This window comes from Podarcis filfolensis, assembly GCF_964270895.1.
Source record: "Podarcis filfolensis genome assembly, chromosome: 1".
Lineage (NCBI taxonomy): Eukaryota > Metazoa > Chordata > Lepidosauria > Squamata > Lacertidae > Podarcis > Podarcis filfolensis.
The window spans coordinates 56,369,344-56,390,403 of record NC_139604.1 but is presented as its reverse complement, the minus strand read 5'-3'; the positions used below and the strand labels follow the sequence as shown (position 1 = coordinate 56,390,403).

Below are 21,060 nucleotides of genomic sequence, written 5' to 3'. Positions count from 1 at the left end.
ACCTTCTTGGTAACCGGCAGTGGCATTGGGAAGTCAAGAAAGGCATGCAGCTCCACCTGTCAGCCACTACTGAGTGTGTGTAGAAACTAGCCTGCTGGACAAAGGTACACATTTGCATTAATTGCTCTGCTCACTTTTGTCTGTCTCTGGCCTTTCCCATCACTGGCCAACGGCTCCTGGAGGTTTGCTCAAAAACGAATTCTGCCTGTAGACTGAAAAAGGTCCTGCAATCCTGGGACAGAAGGAGAGACAAATATGGAGATCTGGAGGGAGCTGCTTATTGTTGGTTCCCCCTGGGAATTTCCTGGGTTTGGGAAAGCCTTGAGCAAAATGCCCTCATGTGTGTGTTGGCCGGGGAGGGAGGTTCTGTTGTACTTGCCCATTCTCCTTCGTCTCATCTAGTTGTGAGAGTCTCATAGAAAAAGGCTAAACTTTTGGTGGCTGAAGGAGCCAAAGAGCAGTTTTGCTTTGTTTTTAAAGTCAGATAAATAGATTAAAGAGCTGTTGTTGTTTCAAAAACCGCTGTGAGAAGGGATGGAAGATTGTAAAGTGGGAGGGAAGAAAATATGATTGTGACTCATGGGAAAAGGGAACCAGCTCTGCCTCGCAGAAAATGAAAGTTTCCTTTCAGAGAAAAGAGCTGTCATATGACATCTGTATTTGAGCAGAGAAATGAGGAAGTGCAAGGAGCACTGAGAGGCTCTGGAGTAGAAAGAGGATTCCTGGGAAGAAAGACTCGGAGGAAAAGACACGGGCAAGAAAGGGAGAGGCCGAGAGAATAGGCAGGTAGCCAGGCTGATAAAGAACTCAGATCCCAAGGCAGGGCTTGCATGGCCTCGCTGGGGGCCCGAGAGGAGCGGAAGCCCCTCATAAGGCAGGAGGAGGCCCCTGGCAGGCCTGCCACATCTCCCTTTGAGGGCAGGAAGACTGCCTGTGCTGCTGTGCTGCTGGTGGAGATTCTGGAGCGAACCGCTTTTTTTGGCATCGTCTCCAACCTCGTCCTGTACCTCAACAGCAGCAACTTCAACTGGGGCGGCACCCAGTCTTCGCGTGCGGCGTTGCTCTTCTTGGGGGCCTCCTACCTGTTTTCGCCCATCGGGGGCTGGCTTGCGGATGCTTACCTGGGCCGCTACTGGACCATGGCATTCAGCTTCCTGCTCTACTTGCTGTCGGCCTGCCTCCTGCCAGCCGTGGCCTCGCAAGATAGTCGGCTCTGGCTGTGCGGGGAGATGCCAACTTACCCAGTACAACCCGCCTGCAAAAATGGTAGTACGGACTGCAACCAGCAATTGCCAAGTCAATATTGTGCCCCTGTTATGTACAGTGGTCTACTGCTCCTGGCCCTGAGCATCAGCTCTGTCAAAGCCAACCTCACACCATTTGGCGCTGACCAGGTAAGAAGAGATCTGAGCTCACATCTACCCTTCCTATTTAAACAAGAAGGATACCGGTGCACTTTGCTCCTTGTTTGATGGGCTCCGTCTTGTCTTCAATCTACGTTGTTTGAGTAAACACAATACCTCTGAAATACATTCGAAATGGTTTGGTTTTTTCCTTTTAAAGAATTCTGGGCACTTTGGTTTATTAAAGGTTGCTGGGAATTGTAAATCTGTGAGGAGGAAACCAGAGGGCCCAGAAGTCTTTGAGGGAAATAATGTGTTTTGGATGTGCTTTAAAGGCAAAGTGTATATGCAGGCTTTGGCTCATTGTCTCCTGACTCTTGTTAAAAGCAGAATGCATTATTTTAGTTTATTTTTGCATACTACCTTATATCCTGCTTTTCAGTACAGATTTTCAGCAATAGCAATACAGTATGAGAAAACGCAACATAAACCTAAATGAATTACGGTAAATCAAAAATAGAAAAGGCCTCCAGAAATTGAAAAGTTTTAACCTGCAGCTGAAAAGATAACAGGCTCAGTGTAAAACAAACCTCTCTGGGGAGGGACATCTAAAGTAGGGGCCCTGACTAAAGCATCTTTTTCAGTATGCTGGCTTTTCTTCTTCTTCAGTAGTTTTTCTATTAAATGTAGCTTTTATCTTCCTATGTGTTATTTTTCTGAAAAAGACAATAAAAGCGTTTCATTTTTTAAAAGTAGAATTATTGTTATTATCACCATCATCAATAATACTAACAACGACCCACCCTTCACCCTAAGATCCCAGGGTGGGTTACAACAATTAAAACACAATGTTAAAAACAACTTGAAACAACTTGCAATCACAGAAATAAAGCAGGTCTTCAAAATAAACATCTAAGCTGTGAAAAAGCAGGGTAAAAAGTCCATCTTCAGGATTCAGCAAAAGCTGTGTAATGAAGAGGCCTCCTCCATGATAAGGGAATTCTTTCTCCTGGGTCTCCAACCCCCTCCCCCCCCCAAAAAAAACCTCTGAGGGAAAGAGGTGTTCTTTCAGGTATTTGGGGGCCCAGATCGTTTAGGGGTTTAGCATGAGAAGGGTTTCTGATGTCTGTACCAATAGGGTCAGTACTTCTGCCATGCTCAGTTTCCACCCAGAACACCATTAAAACCAAACAAACATGTGTAAAAGCATCTGCAGCCAGGGGTCTTTCAAATTTGTAGGAGATTAGGCAACTTCCGACTGAGCTCCTTACAAAGAACGAGGAAGAGCAGTTTCTCCTTCCCCCCTGAGAGCGAATTGAATTTCCCTTATCCTGGTCCTAGAATGGAGCGACTTGTCTGCTTGTGGCAGAACTAGAGCTAAACCGGATTATTCTCCCCAAGTTCTCCATGCTATTTGTGGGTTGCAACATTGGGGGATGGGGGCAATTTTACCAAATATTCTTGGTGGGTTTATTTACTTGTTTTATGACCTGCTTCCCAGCGTTGGATATTGGTGGTGAAGGAAGCAGTGGGCTAAGAGAGGACTGGAAGGAGGAGGGGCCAAGCCCATTGCTTCCTTCAACTATATTAAGCAACACTATTTTATTGTTGAAGGAAGGGTGTAGCTCAGTGGCAAAGCATCTGCTCTGCATGCAGACGGTCACAAGTTCAATCCTTGGCGTCTGGTAGGACTGGGAGAGACCTTTAATGCTAGAGAGGCACTGCCAACTGGTGTAGAGACAATACTGAGCTAGGTGGACAAGTGGCCTGACTTGGTATCGGCCAGCTTGCTGTGTTCTTATTAAAGCTAGATCCACAGTTGTGCCAACATTTAATGAATAACAAAATTCAGGAGGCCATTTTGGTAAATATCCTTCAGAATGCAGCTGAAATTCCCCAACAGAACACAAAAAGAGCTTGCTGGATCAGGCTACTGACCTATTTTAGTCTAGCATTCTGTTCTCACAGCAGCCAACCAACAAGCAAGACTGGAACACAACAGCACTTTCCTGTCCTGCGGTCTCCAGCAACTGTATTCAAAAACATGACTGCCTTGAACTGTGGAGGCAGATCATCGCCATCACAAACCCTCCAAGTTTCTCTATTTTCCAGGGGCATCCCTGATTTAGAGAAGCCGTCCTGGATTCTGATTTGATCCCAGATTGTCCCACTTTTCCTTAGGATATGCCTATTTGCATTGGAGAAATGTTGGAGGGTATGGAGTTATCCGACCCCTGAGCCGTCTGAAGGCAATCCTGTATAGGGAAAGTTTCTTTTAATGTTAACATTTTATTATGTTTTTATATATGTTGGGAGCTGCCCAGAGCGGCTGGGGCAACCCAGTAAGATGTGTGGGGTATAAATAATAAAATTATCATGGAATGGGACATCCCTATTTTCATCGGAGAAATGTTGGAGCGTATGGCATCATGGCTGGTAGCCTTTGATAGCTCTTTCCTCCATGAAAACAAAAGGGCCAAGCTTCAAAAGGAGTTTGAAAAATAGAAACCATGTAAGAAATTTATTTTCTGAATAAATCTGGCTTGGTAGACAGACCAGTAGAATGGCTTTGTCCCCCCCCCCCAAAAAAAACAATGCAGGAGAGGTTCAGTGTAGCTCCTGCAGTACTGATTATCCCACCTTGTCCAGAACATTCCAGGTTAACCTTTCATCACCTCTTGTTTTTAGATTGCGTCTTCACAGTTACTTGGTAGCTCCAAATGTGGTATAGGGACATGCTAAAGAGACGATATAGTGCTCTCCTGCTCAAACTCCCACCCACCATCCAGTTTTTGTGCAGCTTCATCAAAGCTGTCCTACCCCACCCACTTCCCCTTAATTGTTCACAAGCCAAGAAGAAGCCATTGCCTCCCTTGCAGTGGATAAGTCTTCTCCTCACCAGGGTTTGGTGTGTCAGGATACAGCTGCCTCTGTCAAACTCGACCTCAGGGCCCCCTTGGTTTGCACCTCATTCAAATATCTTTTGTGGTATCCCGCAAAAGAGTTTTCCATGTGTGCACATCAGCCTTGCAAATAAGACCACAACAGTTATCAACCCCTATAAATGTTTACTAGTCCTAGTCCACTTATACTTGGATGGAAAGGATCCATTGTCTTTCAGGTTTTAAATATATCCCTTGTAGGTCACATGGAGACAATTCTTACAGGGATAAGTCACACAAGCAACTTGTCTATCAGAATATGGTCTCACTCCCCTGTGCTTTTAAAAATTTGAAGGTGACGGACCGTGGCCGGGATGCCACCCGACGTTTCTTCAACTGGTTCTACTGGAGCATTAATATTGGGGCTGTGATCTCTCTGCTGGTGATTGCCTTCATCCAGCAGAATGTGGACTTCCTTATTGGCTATGCTATCCCTGCTGGCTGCCTGGCCCTGGCCATCATCGTCTTCCTCCTGGCTGCCCCCACCTTTGTCACAAAGCCTGCGGCTGGCAGTCAAGTCTACCCCATGTTCCAGTTGGCCTTCCAGAAAAGCTGCTGTGGCCAAGCAATCCAGAAGATGACCACCAAAACCAGGTAAAGCAGAGGATATCTCTTTTGGCTGGCCAAGGCCATTTACCGTATGGGACTTTCCTCTGAACAGTGCTGGATATGCGCTTAGGACTGGCATGAGCACCACTCAAAAAGCATGTGTGTAGCAGTTGGTTTAAAAAACAAAACAAAACTTATTTAGATCAGTCAGAAAGGGTTAAGCATTACCTTCCAGCAAGGAGTTACCCTTTACCTAGACGGCATTAACACAGTGCAGGTGTACAGATGCAGCAAATGAGATGGCAGAATCTTGAGGGAATTATGGACTTTACCACTTTAGGATGCAAGTAGGGGGTGGTATTAAAAAAAACAGGGTCCACCAGATAAAATGGTTCTTGTTTGGTCTGTTCTCTCTGATGTTAGCTTTCTACTTTCAGAGAGTTTCTTAAACACACACACACACACACACTCTAATTTTTTTAAATGGCATCCCCTGCTACAGTCTGAAGTAATACAGCCTATTTGACCTCTTCATTCTGCTGCATTTTCAGACAAGGCCACATAAACTTATCCAAAGGGAATAGCTTCTTAATTAATTTAATATTCTATTTTTTCTATAATCTAGTGGAAAAAGGCACAGTGAAAATGTAACAGCGAAGTTGAGCCCTGGAATCATTGGGAGCTCTCATATTATTTGGTTGGCCCACTTGTGTTGTGTGGAAAGGGACCGTATAAAAAGACCCCTCAAGAAGGGCGGAAAGTATCTTCCAGTTGCAGTAGGTGAAGCAATGCATGCTTCTCACTCACCAAGTGCACTGGAATCTGCCAGATAAGATACTGAGTCAGGCCATTAGTCCTTTGAGAGCAAGGGTGGGGCATCTTTGGTTCTCCAGATGGTGTTGGAGTTCCCATTATTCCTTACTACAGACCGTTTCTGAAGGGTCTGATGGGAGCTGTAGTCCAACAACACCTGGAGGGCCACAGGGTTCCCCATTCATGGACTAGCGCAATATTGTTTGCACTGACTGGCAGCAGGTTTGCCAAGGTTTTGGATGGGTTTTTCTTTGCCCTGCCTAAAAATGTCAGGAATTGAACCTGGAACCTTCTTCATCCAAAGCATATGGTTCACCACCCACAGAACTCTCCTTACAGCAAAGATGGAAAACCTGTGGTCCTCCAGATGTTGTTGAACTACAGTCCTTGACCATAGGCCGTGCTGGCTGTGGCTGATGGGAGTTGTGGCTCTCTATGTTATCTGATGCCAAGTTTCCTATCCCTTACAGCAGGGCAGGAGAAGAAACAATTCTCACTCTACTTCCAACCCATAGGAATGCACTCTCAGGGCCAAGGCTCAAAGGGGCTGTGGTCTTTGTGGGAAATAGATGGGTACTTTGTCCACCTTTGAACAGGTTGTTGAGTTCCGGGGAATGTCACTTCAGGTTCTGTAATAACAGTCTTGATTCCTATAAATGAAGTGAAACTGCTATTTGGGGATAAGAAGCCCACATGAACTCATCTGAAGCCTGGAGCGTGACCCTGGTCATGTTATAAAAGCCCTGATACACTTTTGCTGTTCCTTTTATCTACAGAACACATAGTAACCAGTCAGAAGCCGAGGCTAATGGCTCGCTTTCAGGTCCAAGGACCCAGCCTGTGGGGATGTCACATGAGAATATTGCCAACTTCCAAGTGATCATGAAGATCCTACCTGTGTTGCTCACTCTCATCCCTTACTGGATGGTCTATTTCCAGGTAGGGCACGGCACCGTTTCCCAATTCTGGCCTGAAGCCCTGATCCATTTAGTGCAGGTATGGGGAAGCTGTGGCCCTCTGGATGTTGCTGAACTACAGCTCGCAGCATCCCTGACCGTTGGCCATGCTGACTTGGGCTGATGGGTTTTGGAGTCCCAAAACATTTGGAGGGTTACAGATTCCCCATACCTGGTTTAGTGGCTGGAGTTAGAAGGAGTGGAAGGTTAAAGGATGTCCTTTCATTGCCAAAATGTTCTTAAACCATGTGTGACTTCATACTTTCATAATAATAGCACATAATAGTAATAGTGTGGTACAGGAACTCTCTCTATTTGGTCACTTTGCACTAAGCATGAAGCTTGGTCTTTGGCCTCCATAAGCTCTTCCCCATCCTTAGCAGGGAAGCAAATTCAACTAGGATTGCAACCCACTGTGCATTCATGTGGGCTCAAGCCCAAACTTAGTTCCAAGCAAACTTGCATAGGGTGATCAGACTGCAAGGTTCCTAGCAGGGCTAGATTTGGACCTTTAGAGGCCCTAAGCACTTAAAGGATTTGGGTTCCCTCTTCTATATCTCATTCAAAATATAAACAATAAAAAACCATAAAATAAAATTTATTTTTTGAAATGAAATGAAACCTACGGTAAGATGGGAAATAACGTTTAGCTTTATATATTTGTATAAATAATGTTTGTGTTTGTTCAGCTGCACCATATGGTCCATGGTAAATCTGGCAGTGGGAAATTTCTGTGGTGACCCCCTTCCCTTGGTGCCCTAAGGAGGGGCTATAGAAAAAACAGGGTGTCTGCCCGTTTCATTTCCCCCTTGGTTCCTGTTGTCTTTTACAGCACAGCTGTAAAGTTGACAAGCAGTTACTATAAAGTGAAATGAAATGCACATTAAAATCAAAGCTATGGAAGCAGAGGTGTTTCTATTCCCGTACATTTTTTCCAACAAGGTCATAAATCCTTGTTTGTAGGTGAGTGGGTTGCCAGGGAAATGTGAAACCATTTATCCCAAAGAAATATTTGTGAGGGGAAAGGAGCAAGCGTGGCGGCAACAATAAAACAGATTATTCTAAATGTTAAAAATTGCTTAGGAGGCTGTCTGTTTTGATACAAGCTCATGGTGTTTCCATGCAACACGGTTTCACTTATCCACTCTGAGGTACTATGGCACTAAGTCAGCTGTTGAGAGAGGTCTTCCTTCTCCAAGGCACCAGGCATCTCAGCTGGGATAGGAAACTTCCAGCTGTTGCTGGACTCCATTTGCTATCACCCCTGACTGTTGGCTATGCTGGGTGGGCTTAATGGAAGTTGGAATCCAACAACAGAGGGCTACAGGTTACCTCCCCCTAGCATTCTTTTTAATGAATCCATTTAATAATATGCCTTTTAACTGATTAACCAATTCATGATTAAAATCAGAGTTGTGCCAAAATGGGACGAGGATACACATTGCACAGAATACACAGCCTCTTATGTAATCAAACACACCCAGACACACTTTCACTGATTGCTGGGGATAGGTCTGCAAAACAGTGGGGAAATGGTACCTCCTTCTGAGTAAAAGTAGGTGCCCTTGCTGTGGTTGGCTTTGTGATGTCATCATGTAGCTAAATCTGATTGGCCAACTACAAGGCAACCCATCCCTGAGGTGCTCAGGTAATGAATTTCACTGTTCTTGCAGCATCTGCCCTGCAGATGGCTGGGAAACCAACGTGTACTGAAGACCCATGGATGGGTATGGGCACATCAAAGAAAGCCCTGTGCATCTGCTTATTTATAAGGACTTTCGAAGTTTGTTAGTTTGTGTAGGCATGTGCTACATTTACATCCCTGACTTTGCTCTATGACGGAACTCACGGTGGCATACAAGCATTCTCTCCAGATGTTCTTCCCATCCAACACTGACCAGACCCAGGCCTGAAACATGGTGCCTGGAGGAGTTTCTCTGGGTGACTCCTGGGGGCCAGGGCATTTTGGGGCTCCCCAGTGGTTTTTTTGAGGGGGGTGGGACCCCCGATTCTCAGAGGGCCATGCACATGACATCAGGACATCGCATTGGGCCCCCTCAAATATCTGGAGAAGCTGGCGCCTCTGCCTGCAAAGCTTCAACTAAGTGGCTGCATAATGGGACTCAGACCGGAACTTGGGCCCTATGTTCCTGTTTTCCATTCTTTATTAGTGTTTCAGGGCTGTAACATATTCTTTGCTTGCAATGGATGAATAAGAGTTTATTGCAGATTCAACTAAGTTGTTTTGGGGTTGGTTTGTTTTTTGCAATTGTGACCCCATATATTACACAGGCTGACCCCACTCCTGTGTTTTTGTTTCCCTTACTTAAACCCTCTTCTGGTCTCAAGAGACATTTCTTCATGGTTCTGGCTGCTTTATAGGACAGAAATTAGGGGGTTTTGTACCATGCACAGGATTTGGGTGATAATTTCCAGTTTTGTAGCAGAGGCAACAGAATATGTAAATGCAATCAGATCTGCATATCTAGCCACCAGGGAGAGAACACATTAAATGTTTCTTATTGGCATTTAATATGATCAGGGATTTAAACAGCTCTGGCTGGCTTTATTAGATGCATTATTTGTGAGTTTCAGGGAGACTTCATATCACTGACAATGATTTAAGAGTTCCTGAATTTTACAACAGATTCATCTGTTTGTAAAGTTGGTGCAAAATTGTTTCCTTATTTCTTCACATCAAGGAATAACACAAGAATAGTTGTCTGTATGTGGTGGGCATTGCCAATGACGTCCAGACATTTGATCACCACAGAGCTTATACCAGTAGTTCCCAAACTTTTTTGGTTCCATAAACTCACTCCCAGTGCTGCTTACTCTACCTTAGGAGAAGTTTTATTAGTACTTTGCATGCCCCACTAAGGAAGATAATAACGCAATAAAATTGAAAGCAGTAACAATTATTTGCAAATTTATTAAAAATCCAGTTGAAACTATTTAGTTTAGTTAATTCAACGAAATTGATTGGCTGGGACTTCCGGGTTAGCGCCATCGGCGAAATGGCGGAGTTCCTCCGATCGGAGCAACTGGCTCCGTGGAAACTGGGTCTACCCGCCACGGCGAAGGTGGGGACCCGCTAGAAATCCCAGGTGGAAGAAGCCTGGGAACGTGGGGTTCGGCAGAGCACCAGGAGCGCCTCCCCTACTCGCGGGGAACCCCATTTTGGGGCTCCGGAGTGAAGTAGGGTGATCGGCGCGGTGCTGCGAACTGACTGCTATTTTCACGGAGGGAAACCGCATTGCCATTGCCGGAGAGTGCTGACTTTTTCCTGTCGACAATTGGATTCTAAATAAGTACCCGTGAGTAGAAACGGAAAATTGGATCAAGAAATTCTTAATTTGGCACCGAAGCGGGAAGGTTCAAAACAGGAAGTCCGCCTTCCGCTTTTCGTAAATAGACTGAAGCAAAAATCTTGTAAGCTGATAGCCTGGAAAGTCGTTTTATAAAGGTCGAAATTTCCTTCATTTATAACCATTAAAACCCCCTTGGAAGCAGGAGAAAAGGGGGGGGGGAATTAAACTGTTCAAGCCTGCAGGAGAGGGAGTAAAGGAAAATAAGTTTCCACCGTCTCAAACCTGGGAACGGGGTGTCAGAGACAGAAATTATCGGAGACGTCCATTAACTGTGAATGGAACATTTTGACAGAAAGCAAGAAAAAAGAGAAACAAATTGATTCCAATGTTGCCTGTTGCATTCTAAAGAAACAAAATATTTGAAAATTGAAAGTAACTTTCTTTTGTTGGACATGCTTTAAAAAGATGGACACAAATAGAAATTGTATCCTCTAGAGGGAGCTTGTCAAATTGTTGCTGCAGTTCACTTGGGGATTTCACAGCTGCGAGATTAACATCATGGGACCAGACTGTGACCTTGAATAAAAACGTGTTTGGAAGAAGTCCTGGTGCTTGCTTTTTGCAAGACAAGTGCTTTGTTGGAGCAGTTGCATGAGAAGGTGGATTTGATGAACGAGAAGTTGGATTTGATGACTGTTGTAATCAGTGAATGTGGACAAATAGGGAATACTGACATAGAAATCATACAGGGACCAATCCAGGAAACTGGTTCGACTGGGCAAATGCAAGGGCAGATAATAATGGAGGAAGTTACGGTGCTACCTCAAGCAACACAAATGGAGAGACCCGAGGCCCTGCAGGAGCATAAGTCGCTGTTTTGGAAGAATGAACTTGAAATGGGCCAGAGGGAGTCTGGAGCTGAGGAGGCTCTCAACTTTGGAGAGATTTTGAAATATGCTGTTAAAGATCTTTTGGATTATATTGATGATTGTGGGGAGTGGGGCTGTGGGGAATGGGTTGGTCTGATGTGGGGAGATGGAGATGAGTATGGGTGGAAATCCCCCGGAGACCTACTCCTCAAGGAGAAAGGAAAGAAACTAAGAAAGAGACCAACAAAAGACAAGGAAAAGTGCAAATATAAACAAGAAGAAAAAGATCTGCAGAAAGGGCATGGAAGAGATTTAAGAGCCTCGGATATTAGACTACCAGGTTGATGGACTAGATGGAATGGATAGTAAGGACTGAAATAACCCGAGACCAGGAAAAAGGGACGTTGGATGAAAATTGGAAGAGTCTATAAAGGAAAACTTTTATTTTGGGAATTAGTGTAAATTTAATGAATATTAATGAGAATGTTGGAACGAAATTGTCTGGCTTTAGTAGAAATGATATAAGGATAAATAAGTATTAAGTTTTTAAGTTTTAAGGTATTTTTTGGTAAGATAAGGTTAAATAAAGTAAGGCAAATTGAATAACAGAATATGGTGAAAGATGGATAGGATGTATAGAGTTAATTAATTGGTTATAAGCTAGAATATAAAGGATTTGCTGGAACAATGACTGAATTAGAATACAAAAAAAGGGAGGTGTGAGGAAGTCAGGGAAATAGGCAGATGAAAGATAGGATATGGAATGACTGATTTGTTTTTAACTATTTTTATTTTTCTGTATTTTGTATCTTTTTGTCTCCTTTTCTTTTCTTTTTTTTCCTTTTCCCTTTTTTACATTTTTGTATTTCCTCTGAAATTTTAATAAATATTATTAAAAAAACAACAAAAAATGAAATTGATTAGCTTGATCCAGATATATCAGCTGCTCAAAATCTGATTGTCATTTACACTTCCAGTGCTTCCCTGCTGCCCCCTTGCCTCTTAACACCCCCCAAGTAATCCCCCCCTTTGGGAACCACTGGCTTAGAACCTGACAGTCAGCTGGGTTGGGGTAAATCAAAGACTCGTGATCTTTCTAGCTGAGCATATATATCTTTAATGGCATTCCTCTTGTCTCGTGTTTTAGATGCAGTCAACCTACTACCTGCAGGGTCTGCACCTCTACATCCCCAACATCTTTCAGAAGAGTCAGTGGAACAACAGTGCTTTCTCAGTGGCCGCAGATGGTCACTACACGGTAGGCCATGAGAAACAATGCTGTGTGGTTTCGTTAGACCTTGAGAAGATGGTGTAAGACTGTCCAGCCCAGACAACGGAGCTTGTGCCAAGCTCTGTGCTTTAAGAAGGGGACGAGCTGTGGTAACTTGGGTCACATTGTGACAGATGTGGCACCCATCACAACAAATGTCTCTTATAAGTGGAGGAGATATGGGTGCTCAACATCTCCAATAAAGAGGCTGATCTTGTGGTGAATGTGTTAAGGAACAACAGGGCTTCTTCAGGGAAGGGACATAAAGCAACAGCCTGGTTCTGCCCAGAGCAACATTCCTCCTCCTCTGCAACAGCCCAGGCACAACCCCTATTTTTATAAGCAGAATAGCTGCTGACAAGCTGCATGTGACTCTAGCAATGATAACAGGCCTCAGACACCACAAACAGAAGAGAAATTGTTCCACTTCCCCTCAGGCTCCAAACTGTGTTGTGCTAAGCTAAGGGGAGAGTTGAGATGGGAGTAAGGATGGGATGCATATGCAGGAGAGAATGAGGGATTTTGGGGGAAGAACTCAGGCATTCATGTTGGCTTTGGACTTCTTTATTAAGGGAATGCCCTTCTATTTCATGAATAGGAAGCAGCCTCTTTTATTTGAAGGACTTAAACGCCATTGATTTCTGCCCCCTCCCATCCTTTCTGCTATTGCTTGCCCATCTCCTCAGCTTGGTAGCTGTGGTGCTTTTATTCCTGTTTCTCAACTTCATTCTGGGGAAAACATCCTCAGAATATGCAGCCATGATCCATATAGTGGTCTCTGGAAATCTGTTGAAAAAATGTATGTGTTGGTTCATTTCCTTCCTGCAGGGAGCCAACCATATGTAGAGATTGCCATGAACAGGACTGTGCTTTTTGCACACTCTGTAAAACACTCTGCTGTGGGGAATATGATAAAAGCACGATCATGTAATTGGATTGCTTGTATACAACCAACCCATGATAATCAGGGGTGAGAAAGCACAACGTGATATTGGGCAGCCACTACATGTTTAAAAGGGATGTGGGTCGTGCTGTGGTCTAAACCACAGAGCCTAGGGCTTGCTGATCAGAAGGTCGGCGGTTTGAATCTCTGCTATGGGGTGAGCTCCCGTTGCTCGGTCCCTGCTCCTGCCCACCTAGCAGTTCAAAAGCATGTCAAAGTGCAAGTAGATAAATACCTTCCTCTGGTGGGAAGGTAAACGGCGTTTCTGTGTGCTGCTCTGGTTTGCCAGAAGTGGCTTAGTCATGCTGGCCACATGACTCAGAAGCTGTCTGCGGACAAACACCGGCTCCCTCAACCTATAGAGTGAGATGAGCGCGCAACCCCAGAGTCGGCCATGACTGGACCTAACGGTCAGGGGTACCTTTACCTTTACCTTACATGTTTTGAAGGTTGTACCAATTGGCCACAGCAGTCGGGGACAGTTGACACAACCAGACTAGTGCATTCAAAAATGTTAGTTGAGCAGAAGCAGTCCTGTGGTTCCTTCATCAGTTTGCAACTCAACCCACTTACCACAGCGGGGCAGCCATTCCTGGCACAGTAAATAAGGGTGGGATTGTGAGGGGTGAGCATTTGGGAGAAGCAATGACACCAGGTGTTGAAAGTGGTTGCTGAACTCTGCATGGACCCACTCACTGTGACAGTATGGTGGTGTGTGTTGTCCCTTTGCAGCTCCATAGAATCCAAGCCTATTGCAGGACATCCCATCAAACAGGTGTTCCCACATCCACTAGCTCCATAGAAGTGTCAATGGTATCTGTAAGCAGAGCTTTTTTCAGCTGGAACTCACTGGCACTTAGTTCCAGCACCTCTCAAGTGGGCACCATAGCCATTATAAGAGAATAAGAGAGGCATTTATGGTGAGTTCCTGCACCTCCTCTTCTAGAAGAAAACAACACTGTTTGTGTGTGTATATATATATATATATATATATATATATATATATATATATATATGAAGTGCGCTCTCTCTCTCCAGTTCCCAGATGCCTGGCTCCTTCTAGCTAATGTGGTGGTTCTGCTGGTCCTGGTCCCACTAAAGGACCGGGTCATAGACCCGTTCCTGGCAAAGAGGAAGCTATTGCCTTCAGCACTGAAGAGGATGGCTCTAGGCATGTTCTTTGGGCTTGCCTCAGTTGTTGTTGCAGGTGAGTCATTCATTCGTCTGTATCAATCCCAACCGCTTCCAGACAGGCAGGGCCGTAGCTAGGGGGTGGTGAGGAAGGCCCCTGTCAGGGGCGCAGGTGGGGGGGGCACGCAAAATTGGCTTAAAAAATATGTCCATAAATATGTCTATAAATAAAAATATTGATTATTGCCTCATAAGAAAAGGTTTTAAATAGAGGATCTTTATATGATGTGCGGGGCCCTGTTTTCCCCTATTTTTTTCTGTCCCACATTCCTTTTTCTTTAAATTTATGTGGCTGGGGGGCACACTCTGGACAGTTCTGCCAGGGGCGCAAGATCACCTAGCTATGGCTCTGCAGGCAGGTAGCTCCAGGGGCGGAGGAAGGAGGGTGCGGTAGTGGTGGACCGCCCCGGGTGTCATCACTGAGGGGGGGGTGACAAAATGCCAGGCGCCACTCACCGAGCCACGCATCTCTCCTGGGAGAGACACGGTGGCTTGGGTGTGCTCAGGCTCCCACACTGCCCAAACCGTCTGCCCGCCGCCTCCCCCTCAGCTGCGGGGCGGCTGAGTAGGAGGAGGCAGGCAGACTCCTCGGAGGCCCCACAGAGCGTCCTGCCCCAGTTGGCCCCGCCCCATGGGCTGCTGGCCTCTCCCCTGGGTGCAGGGAATGTGCACCGCCCTAGGCACTTGATTGGCTTGCTCCGCCACTGGGTAGCTCCAAGTGCCACCCAATCATTGCTCTTCCATTGTATCTACCACTCCAATTGCAATGGACTTTATGTATCTCACTGTGTTCTGTCCTCATCAATGGGCATGAGTTTTGTGAATGGAACCATTTGAAACTCAGCACACATTCACTATAACCCTTGTGGGTGCCATTATAACCCCATGTTACTTTTAAAATTGATGTTTTAATTATATCACTAAAACACCTTTCCAAGTTTTAGTAAAAACATTGAAAGAGATAACAGGGGTAATACACCATACTGCTGCAATTCTTCAATAATGTTCTGACCCGACATTATAGTGTTATAATGCTAGATCTTTCTTTTCTGGTTTGTTTTTTAATGTTATCCCTGGAAACACATTTTAGTGATAATTAAAACAAAAACAAAAACAGAGTAATAAAATGGTGCTCACCACAAATATTATAAGTAATAAATGCATGCTGAGCAGTGATAGGTTCATTCTCTCAGTATGTTACTGTCCCACATCAAACCCCCACTCTTTAAGAAAGATGGAAGAGTAGCACTAAACGCATCTGCACATGTGGAGATTGTGCTGCTTTCCCATTCTTCAGGGGGGCGGGTGAGCTGGGCATTCTGTGTTCTGAGGGAGGATGGAAGAATAACAGGAAAAATAGAGGAAGACAATAACGGGATGGTGATGCTTCCTGCAGAAAGTGATTGACTAATGCACAGCAATTCTAAAGTAAATGCCTCATAAGGGAAGCACTCCCCAGTTCCTATTTTTAGAGTAAAACCAGTTGAGCCCAAAGCATAAAAGATAATAGGTTTATCAGCCACCTTGCTCCAATAGAATCAGAAACAAGGCTTCAGGAATAAGGAATGCTGTTTTATCAGTTCCAGGAATCAATTTGTATTTCATGAAATAGCATGCATTACAGTTGTCCTGTGATTATACTACTTCACAATGCAGATGGGGGATTGTAGGTTTCTGAATTCCTCTGCCATGTAAACAACAACAACAACAACAAACAAACAAACAAACAAACAAACAAACAAACAATAAAAACTCAGTTACCAGTACTTAAAAAATAGCACCCTGGGGAGAAAGCTAGGCTGTAACCCTGCATTGTGACATGTTATCCTTCCTTGGGAAGGGAACCTTTGTTACTAAGTGCATTCAGTCATGCCTTACACACACAAATACATACTACTCACTTACTACTAGAAGGACTATACTTTTTTCTGAAGACCTGCCCTGAGTGTTGCAGTCCAGATGTCCAGGTTGCAATGCAAATGTCAGGATGCTTTAGCTAGTGCTGATTGCCCACTAGGCCTGGCAATCATCAGCACAGGCTGTGCAGTCCATATAGCTGCTTCCCTACAGTGTGCGCAGGGGTGCCCCAGGTCAAAGACGCCAATGTTTCCCTAGCACATTTTCTGCCTAATGAGCATTACTGTGGCCAGTTGGCATCATCAGGGCATGCTCACAATATATAGATAAAAAAATTTACTTCCAGTAGCACCTTAAAGAAGAAGAAGAAATGTGCATCTGAAGAAGTGTGCATGCACACGAAAGCTCATACCAAGAACTAACTTAGTTGGTCTTTAAGGTGCTACTGGAAGGAATTTTTTTTTTTTGTTTGTTTTGACTATGGCAGACCAACACGGCTACCTATCTGTAACTGGAAATATATAGATATAGATTCATTCCAAACCCTGGCAAGGCTTTGTAGAGCAGTAGGTCCATCTTCCATGGCTGGAAGATGGAGAAGGGCAGGACAATTGCTGCATCAGCCCAGCACAAGAGGAGGGGAAATTAAATTGCTCTCCCCCTTGTTAGAAAGGCCCAACCCGGAGGCCAGTTGGAAATTCCTGCAGAAGCATCTAATGACCCAGTTCTGGACATTTGCAGCATCTGGGAAACTCCTCCAGAACTTCACGCTGTTGCTGACATTTAATGTCTTGACTGGGAGCGAGACTGTACTGTTTCCCTGGTTGTCTTATGTAAACCCAGTTTAGTCATGAGATGCCTGGCATGGTCTGAGGAGTCAGGAGCCAGGTTTGCCCTCACAATGAAAGGTCAATTAGGAACGCCTCCGTATAACTAAAACACCATGTATGTTCCATTCTTCCCTCATGTTAACGAGTTTGTGAGTGCCCGGCACCTATAATCCCTGGCTCCAGGGTTCAGGAAACTTGATTAAAATATAAGCCAGGCTAGCTTCTTCATGAGGTAATCACCATCAAGAGAGAACAAAGGAAAGGCGATGAGCCATTAAGAAAGCAGTGGAGAGGGGGCTCTGTGCCAGATTGCAAATGGGTGGGGCTCTTAAATAGTGAGAAGGACAAAGCCTGTTTCTTAGAGAGCAGAGCTTTTTGTGGAGTGACCTAGAATAGGGAAAAGTTGCAGGCTGCAAAGGCAGAGAGAGAGAGAGAGTCATGGCTGATTTCTGCTTGAATCCAAGGCTGTGGCTATGGGAGAAACAAGACCCTTTTGAGGTGTTAATGTTGTGAATCTCTCCATCGTAGGCTCAGGTTGCATATATGTGTAAATAACCATATTTCATAAAGACACCACAGTCTCCGCTGTGCCTCATTTACAAAAGGAAACAGAGGCACCAGGTAAGCATCTGGAACCCCTGGAATCTCACACTGTTCGGAGATTAGGGTGGCATGCAATTTTATGTTCCATTCTTTCCTGATCCCCTTTTGTGCTACACTACCTGTCTCTCAGTCATTATGACCATTAAAGAACCATTTACACCTCTTGCAATTGTGGCATGATAAGGACTCATTGAAACAGCAATATGAGGAGGAGGGAGATTCATTTGAAGCATTCATTGGCAAATGGGAAAGTGCACAGAAGTGTACCACATGGCTCTCTTTTAAGCTGTTAGCTGGTGGAATACTCTCATTAAAGGAACAGCGAATGGTCCTGTACACCCACCCACACCCACACCCACAGAGGCATGGCCTATGATTAAATATATCCTATCTGTGAAATGCATCATTCCTATGGGTCTAAAGGCTGCTTCTGCTCAATAGGTGTTCTGGAGTCTGAGCGTCTGAAATACGTGAACAACAATGGGACCATCTCACAGAGAATTGGGAAGGATGTTTACAATGCAGCCCCGCTCTACATCTGGTGGCAAATCCCTCAATACCTGCTCATTGGAATCAGTGAAATCTTTGCCAGCATTCCTGGTAAGCAGCACAGAAGAGTTTTCTATGGCACTAGCAAGCCTGGAACTGCACACAATGGGAAAAGCTGCTGGGAGGGGGTCAATGGAAGCCTAAATACAGTTATGGTTTAAAAATAGCTGGTACCTTGCTCTTCTGGTTAACCAACACTCCTTTCTCCCAGGGCTGGAGTTTGCCTACTCAGAAGCTCCCAAATCCATGCAAGGAGCCATCATGGGTCTCTTCTTCTTCATTTCCGGCGTGGGATCACTTTTAGGATCTGGCCTCCTGACATTGCTCTCTCTGCCGGCCGATGGCTGGATGCACTGCCCAGAGGATTTCGGTAAGTGATACAACATCTGCTGCCCTTTAGCTATAAGTAGCGGGTAAAATCAGACTGTGGGGCCTCTTGACATGCCCCTCCTAGGGTCTGGGCTTTGGCCTATGTCCGAGTTATAACGGCAGGGCAGTGTAGGCAAGAAAGGAACCTGGTGTGTCTGAGAGGTTGCAAAGAAGGTATGCTGTCAGGAGGCTGCTGTAGACAGAGAATACGAGGAAAGAATTGCCTGGAGTGGTGAATGCTGCAGTCCCTGGCAATGGGACTTCCTGCTGCTGGCCTGCTTTGTGTACACTAATGGCTCTCCCTTTTTCTCCCCTAGGGAACATTAACAAATGTCGGATGGATTATTATTTCTTCCTGCTGGCCGGGATTCAGACAGTAACCTGTGTCCTCTTTGTCTGGATCTCCATCCGCTATGAGCGCCTCCGCTCTGCTGGCCGCGAGGGCAACTAACATCCTCTGCCGCCTTCTTCCACCGGGACTGCAAAGAGGCGCCAGAGTCCCCTGGATCTCAGCTTGCTGCAGAATCCCCACCACTGTAGGCTATATGGTTAACTGCTGGGACGTTGCGGAGGCCAATGGTATATAAAAGGATTAGAGAAATTAATTGGGGATAGAGCCGTCAGTGGCAGCCAGCCAAAGACGACAACCGCACGTTCAAAGTGTCATTAACGTCTTAGTTCTTGAAGCTGAGCCCGGGGAGCCCAAATTAATTATCCCGGGATATAAGCCACTGTGACTAAGTCACACGGACCCGTTCTCTGACCTGGCAAAGCTGCTCTCGCTCCTGTGAGTACTTAACATTCCTTTTGCAGCTCAGCTGTCCTTTTTGGTGGCGGGATTAAACCCAAAAATAAGAGAAGAGTTCTCCCTGTATCTCTCCTCCCTCTACCCCCTCCCCCCTCATGCCCAAGCCAATGACAAGACCATTCTATCTTTAAGCCACTGTGCAGCCTTCTTGAAAGTCACCTCCTCGGGGAAATTATTCTCTCTGGCCAAGGGTGTAGCAAATGGAGATGTGGCTGGTGATGGGTTAAGACATCAAATATATACAGCAAAGCTTTTCACACAACGAAATCTGGTGTGGAGGGATCCACAGTCCTCTTCTGAGAATGGACATGGCCTTTAAGGTGTGTACCATCCGTTACTAAGAGCCAGTTTTGTCACAGAGAAAACAACACCTGTTGCCCTGCTTCTGGGGAGCATGGCTTCTGTTGCATGAAAAAACGAAAGTGGCAGACCTGGGATTTGAAGAGCACAACAGTGTTAATGGGATGGGCCCAGAGAAGATGGAAAGGAATGGCACTTGTGGAATGGGGACTTCCTGACTGCTCCCTCCCACCTCATGGCAGCCCTTAGACACAAACATCCAGCAATGGCAGGAGGTGGGGTATGGCAGGGACTGCAATGGGACAGGGAAATCAGAGGAATCTGACAGGGGTGTCTTGGGGAAGCTTTTAGTACTTTAAGACCTCTGTGGATCCAAGCACTTGTATTTTGAACTTATGCAATGTGAACCTATGTCACTTCATTCTACATGTGGGGAATACAGGGATAGAATTATGTTGTGGAATGGAAACATCGGTCACTTTCAATTAAAAAAACAATCACCCAATGTGTTTCTGATCCTGTGACTGAACAAACTTCACTTGCAAACGTGAGCCAGCACAAAATCTAAAATAATGTTTCAATAATTGCTTTAGTAAGCCTTCTTGTGGCCTTTTAAGTCCATCTCAGCATTCCTTTTGGAATGCAAAGAAGAGTAGAATTATCTTTGCAATGCCAACCCCAAAAGTGAAAAGCTGGTTTCTGTGTGGAAGAAGCCTGGCATAGATGTGGGTCAAAGGCGACAGGTTGTTCCTAGTGTGGCATCTTTAACTTAGCAGGGGCTTTGATCTGGACCACAGTAGCAATTGCACCCAGCTGGGCTGGATTCCGCTGCAGCTCGTGTCAGCTCAGTATGCTGGATTTGCTCTTCAGCTGTCGTTATGAATTTTTAAAATTAAAATCAATGCCAAACTCCCTATAGAAACATTCCGTGCTTGACAAGACTCCCGTAGAATCCCAGAGAGGAGTTCCACAGGGCCTCGTCTTACTTTTCCTGGTAATATGAAATCTAATCCTAAATGATTTATGACCAGTGGGCCTGTAGCTTATCGGCATATTTGAGGAGTGACAGGAGGACAGAAGGTGGCAGTTAGAAGAGCCTCCCACAGAGACAAGTTTCAACAGCGCAGAGGAGGAGGGGGCTCCTGTCAACTCAAAATGCATGGAGGAGGGTTTTTTTGGCAGGTGTCTCCTGCAAGGATGGGGAAAGCGATACTTGCTGAATTTCCTTCCATACAGGGAAAAATTGGTGGTATGATAGCATCAGCTCTAGGTTGGCTAAGACAGCCCTCCTGCATTGAGTCCAGCCCCTCATCACAGTTCTCACCAGCTGCTGCCCCTCTTCCTCTTCTGCCTCCTCCTGCTACCACCTGCTTGTTAGCCGCAGAAAGCCAATGAGCACCCAGGCAGGTGAATAAGCAAGTAGGTTGATATGGTGGAGAGGAGGAGATCCTCTTGCCTCGGAGGTGTGGCCCCCTGGCAGATGACTGACTGCGCCAATCCCTCGATGCTGGTCCTGCCTCCTGAGTGCCTGACCTGAATCTGGCTAGCAGGGAGTGT

At 45.4% G+C, this 21,060-nt stretch overlaps 1 protein-coding gene across 1 annotated transcript; it reads left to right on the top strand.

Annotated features, from left to right (window-relative positions):
• The first annotated feature begins 400 nt into the window (after positions 1-400).
• SLC15A3 (solute carrier family 15 member 3) lies at positions 401-20,008 on the top strand. The gene is made up of 8 exons (XM_083614893.1): positions 401-1,394; positions 4,581-4,879; positions 6,424-6,586; positions 11,931-12,041; positions 14,035-14,203; positions 17,919-18,077; positions 18,238-18,396; positions 18,713-20,008. The coding sequence occupies exons 1-8, from the start codon at positions 831-833 to the stop codon at positions 18,844-18,846; spliced, it is 1,758 nt and encodes a 585-aa protein (XP_083471019.1). The 5' UTR covers positions 401-830; the 3' UTR covers positions 18,847-20,008.
• The last annotated feature ends 1,052 nt before the right edge of the window (positions 20,009-21,060 follow it).

Coding starts and splice junctions, on each gene's coding strand:
- SLC15A3 (XM_083614893.1), top strand. CDS start 831: ATGGCCTCGCTGGGGGCCCGAGAGGAGCGGAAGCCCCTCATAAGGCAG. Junction 12,042..14,034: donor CCGCAGATGGTCACTACACG/GTAGGCCATGAG, acceptor CTCTCTCTCCAG/TTCCCAGATGCCTGGCTCCT. Junction 18,078..18,237: donor AATCTTTGCCAGCATTCCTG/GTAAGCAGCACA, acceptor CCTTTCTCCCAG/GGCTGGAGTTTGCCTACTCA.